The following is a 4,716-nucleotide window of genomic DNA, read 5'->3' on the forward strand; positions in this document are numbered from 1 at the left end:
TATAGCTACTACTATTTGTTTATCAATTGCTATCATGCCAACGATTTTGCCCATAGAAAGATTCTACCCAGTGGCTAGATTCAGAAGCGATGACGATGGCACTTCCGGATTGAGTTGCGTGATCCGAAAACAGTTTTTGTGTCTCCAGTCTACTTTGTAATTCTCCCTGTATGGTTGAGGGAAAGTATCAAATTGTTAAAATACTATCGCAGAATAAATTTCCTTTCCAGTGTTTCACTGTTACTAGTACAAAAGAAATTGTTGATATTTTAGGAAAGATTTGATATTGTACAGCGCCCAGCGACGTGGGCAGGTGAATTTATCAAATTCTGATTGGTTGTCCAAAAAGATTATATTTTCATTGGCCCACTGTTATTGGTCAGTGGTTACTAATATCCGGGGACTGCGATTGTAGTTGTAGTTCTTGTTCTTTGAAGGGAAACATGGCGAACGCCAACGATAAACAGTGGCAGAAGGATGCCGCCGATCAAAATTTCGATTACATGTTCAAGCTTTTGATTATTGGAAATTCTGCAGTGGGAAAGACGTCATTTCTTTTCCGCTATGCCGATGATTCGTTCACATCGGCGTTTGTTTCAACGGTAGGAATCGATTTTAAAGTAAAGACGGTCTTTCGGAACGATAAGCGAGTCAAACTTCAAATATGGGACACGGGTAGGTTTCCGTCGATTTCCAATCGTTGTCGGCAATGTTCAGACGTTTATTCAAAACTGATGTCTTTGTCTTATAGCTGGACAGGAAAGATATCGGACCATAACGACTGCATATTATCGTGGAGCGATGGGTTTCATTCTCATGTATGACATTTCAAACGAAGAGTCTTTCCAAGCAGTCCAGGACTGGTAAGACAGGCTTCTGTAATATTTTCCCACTTATGGTTGAATGATCGTTATTTTTTGTTTTTTAAGCTTCTTTTTTTTTTGCATTTGAGAATTTTTTCGTGGCTTAATGAGAAAAAAACGACCTGGTTTCTTATTCCAAAGAACGGGAAACCATTTCAATTTTGAAACTGAGATGATCAATTTCATCCCTGTTTGTTATCAGCCGAACCAATTTTTTTCTGTCCAGAAACAAGAATTTTCGTGTTGGCTGTCAAATAATGTTGACAGTCAGCTAGGCATGTTCTTCGTATTATTAAAATTATTTAAGTTATCCCTTTCAATCGTTGACAGTTATTTTTGTTTTCGATGAGATCTTGCCGATCCGAAGAATAGAAATGTACGTTTCGTGATCCACTGTTGTCAACTGTTGTTTTTGTTCGATGTTCCAAATTATTGTGACTCCGGAAGGTCCATCTACTTCCCTCTGCCTGGTTCAAACGACAACAAATAATGAATATTATTTTTGTTGCGGGGGAGGAAAAAAGTGTAGATTTTGATTTTCATATAATTTTTCAATTTTTGAGAAAATGCAACCGTTAAAGGTCTTTTCGAGGATTTTCTTCGCTCTATAATCCACTTTCCTGTAAAGTAGAATATTGGCCACAAACTTAGATGGCGTACAATTAAGATACATCGAACATGTACATTTTTAAGTCCTTGACGGAAACAAATCATTAATTTCTTGGTGTTATTTGGAAGAAGTTAACAGCATAAGATTATTTTTAATTATTTATTTTCTTTCTGAAATGTTTTAAGTAAATTATCTTTTTGATCGAGTGCTTCACGGTTGGAAAATGAAAAAATTAAATAATATCATTTAATGTGATGCTGAATAATGTTTATTAAATTTTGAATAAGCCAAAGGAGTGGACTGGGAGAAGAGAGCACCCCACAAGTCATGCTGTACCGGTATCTCCCCTAACTCCACCCCCTTTACACTAATCACCCATTATTTTCACATGCTGCTTGGCATAGACCTTATTCATAAATGGCGGCCACATTTATAATTCTTTTGTCCACTTGCAAATTAGCCTACCAGGCCTGATTTTAGAGCAAGAATTCTTTTCAATTCACTGTATGGTATCGAGGCTTGGTAGGCTAAGTTGCACTTCGACAAAAGAATTATAAATTGACCGCCATTTATGGATACGGTCTATTATTTTCATGACCTTAAGATACTTGATGTAGCACATTACAGCTGCGGGGAGAGGTCTAGAACAACTGTGTGCTAAACAAGCACTCTCTCTCACATATTCAAAGTTGTCAATAAAAGGTTCAAAGCAGGATCTTGTATTTGTAGCAATCTTGAGAAGGAACGCTTAGAGCATGCACTGCCATCTTTACAGTGTTTTTTTTTATAAAGGAAGGAGTGTTGGAATTTTTAGTTTGGCTGTTTTGAATAATTTTTTTTTTTGTTTAGGTTTGTCAGTTTTTTTCAGTTGCAGTATCTGTAGTGGTTTGCTGTTTTCTTCCTTTTTTGGCATTCTTAATTGGTTTTGCTTTTTGGGAAAATGCAAGAGATTAATTTTTTTTCACTTTTAGGTTTAGGTTCCTTGTCAGCGGTAGTGCCACAATCATGACAGTTATAAGCCACCACATTCAGAACATGTGATGGCAAAATTTGCGTTTAAAGTCTAGCCTGCAGTGCGAGCACTAACTTGAAACAAAATCAGGGGAGATTTTTTCTCTGACATGAAAAGGATTGTGTGTTTGAGTCATATGCTAATCTCTGCACATGACTCCAAACTCAATTGTCATGATAATAACTTCATGAAAGAAAAAAACTTTTTTGTCATCAGTAGTTCCAAACACAGCACACAATGACACTTGTCATTTCATTTTGTATATTGCCAACAGAATGCTGATGTTTCAAAATTATTTTCATTCCCCTTCTTTGTTGCTTCATAGGTCAACACAAGTAAAGACATACTCTTGGTCTAATGCACAGGTAATACTTGTTGGTAATAAGTGTGACATGGAGGAAGACAGAGTGGTCTCTTATGAAAGAGGGAAGCAGTTAGCCGATCAATTAGGGCTTGAATTCTTTGAGACAAGTGCCAAGGATAATGTAAATGTCAAGCAGGTGTTTGAACGACTGGTGGACATCATTTGCGATAAGATGTCTGAGAGCTTAGATTCAGATCCAACGATTGTTAGTGGACAGAAACCAGGGACTACAAATCTATCTGAAAAGCCACCACAGCAACAAGAGAGTGGCTGTAGTTGTTGATGGAAAATATTCAATTTATTGCAGTACCATTCGTGGACTGAATTTACCTAGCCTGTCTGCAGATGTCTTAAGTTATCTATTTCTCTAGGAAATAAAACCATTGTTTGTTATAATTATAGTTTGTCTGATAGTTATAGGAAGGAAAGAGTAACAACAATAGTTAGTGTTATTTGTAAACCAACTGTAGTATTGTTGGATGATGTTACGATCACCCTAAGACAGTAATGATGGTAGTACAATAAGACCCTGTTCAGTTGAACTGTGACTTTTGATAATTTTGAATTGCTTTTGACCCAGAATTTCAATAGATTGAACCCAGCTACTGTAGACCTCTCTTCTACATGTATGAACAACGTTTTACGTAGTTGCTCTGAATTGCAGCTGGGCTCCCTTTTTTAGCTGACTAGCAAGTACATGTATGCTGTTAAGTACAGTGTACATTATTTGGTCCTACTATGATGCGTACTTGACCTCATGTTCAAGACGCCTTTGAACTGCATAATTATGCATGGTAACTTTCAGATTACGATGGCTTGCAACCAATAATGGAGTGTTCAAGAAACGACGAAGGTTATACAGCTGTAGTTGCAACAAGCCAGAAAATAGTCATGTTACCACCGGTAGTCGTTGAATGAATATTTTCTTGTGGTACTTTGCAAAACGACAAGGATAAAAAGATTAAATCATATGACAAAAATGTGAGCATTTAACAGCAAATCTTTCATTAAATATCTTTACTCCAAAACCATTCATACCAATCAAGTTATAGGATTCACTGCACTTTCATTATAATGTGAACATAATGGAGTAATCGCAAAGTACCAAACAGTTACAGGTATATTTTAAAGGGATGTTTTCAATGCAATGGCCGTCATTTCTTAAACTCTCTAATTAGCTCTGTGCCTCCTCCAAAAAGCTTTCCACATTCAATTGGATGCAAAGGTTAAATCATATTTGTGTGAAGCATTTTTGAATAAATTGACATACATGATGGCAGTGAAATATTGGTTTTCTGAGGCATACAAAAATTCTTACGTTGTCTGCAGACAAGCTAGGATTAATGATTTGTTGGCATGTGTTTGCCATAATATTTTGGACATTATTTGTGTAACCTTATCTTTTGCAGCTGCGTTACTTAGTTGCATCAGTGTCCTCCATAATAATAACAATCATTTCTGCATGATATCATCTTTTTGTGCAATCTCTATCTGAACTTCATATATCTTTTGGTTCTTTACTTAACAAAGATGCCAGAGGCATCCAAAGTAGCAATTTTTGCCTGGTTTAACATGCAATGGAATACAGTCAATTAGTTGAAACTAAAAACTGAAACCATGGGTTAAAATAATGGAATAAATTAATGATGTCATGGTATTTTGAAGTCATTCTAATTAATCTGTAGGTACTGTATCGAGACATTAGACTTCCATAACACTCTTAAGTTCTTATATTCAATTAATACCTCATTTTGGTAGTTGCTTCCTAGATGTTTATTATGGTGAGAAATAAGCCGTAATCAACTGAGAATTTGATTTATTTGAAGGAAATCACTGTAAATGGGAAGTGAAATCTCTAATATTTATT

The 4,716-nt window shown here is 36.0% G+C and overlaps 1 protein-coding gene across 1 annotated transcript in view; it reads left to right on the forward strand.

The window, feature by feature from the left end:
- The first annotated feature begins 367 nt into the window (after positions 1–367).
- LOC138023799 (ras-related protein Rab-3-like) overlaps positions 368–4,716 on the forward strand; it is a 4,490-nt gene continuing 141 nt past the window's right edge. Inside the window, exons 1-3 of the mRNA XM_068870870.1 lie at positions 368–675; positions 752–863; positions 2,811–4,716. The exon at positions 2,811–4,716 is cut by the window's right edge and continues 141 nt beyond it. Coding sequence (XP_068726971.1) covers positions 444–675; positions 752–863; positions 2,811–3,132 — 666 coding nt within the window. The 5' untranslated portion in view covers positions 368–443 and the 3' untranslated portion in view covers positions 3,133–4,716. The remainder of the gene's footprint in view (positions 676–751; positions 864–2,810) is intronic.

This window comes from Montipora capricornis, chromosome 11 (assembly GCF_036669925.1).
Source record: "Montipora capricornis isolate CH-2021 chromosome 11, ASM3666992v2, whole genome shotgun sequence".
In the NCBI taxonomy this organism is placed as follows: domain Eukaryota; kingdom Metazoa; phylum Cnidaria; class Anthozoa; order Scleractinia; family Acroporidae; genus Montipora; species Montipora capricornis.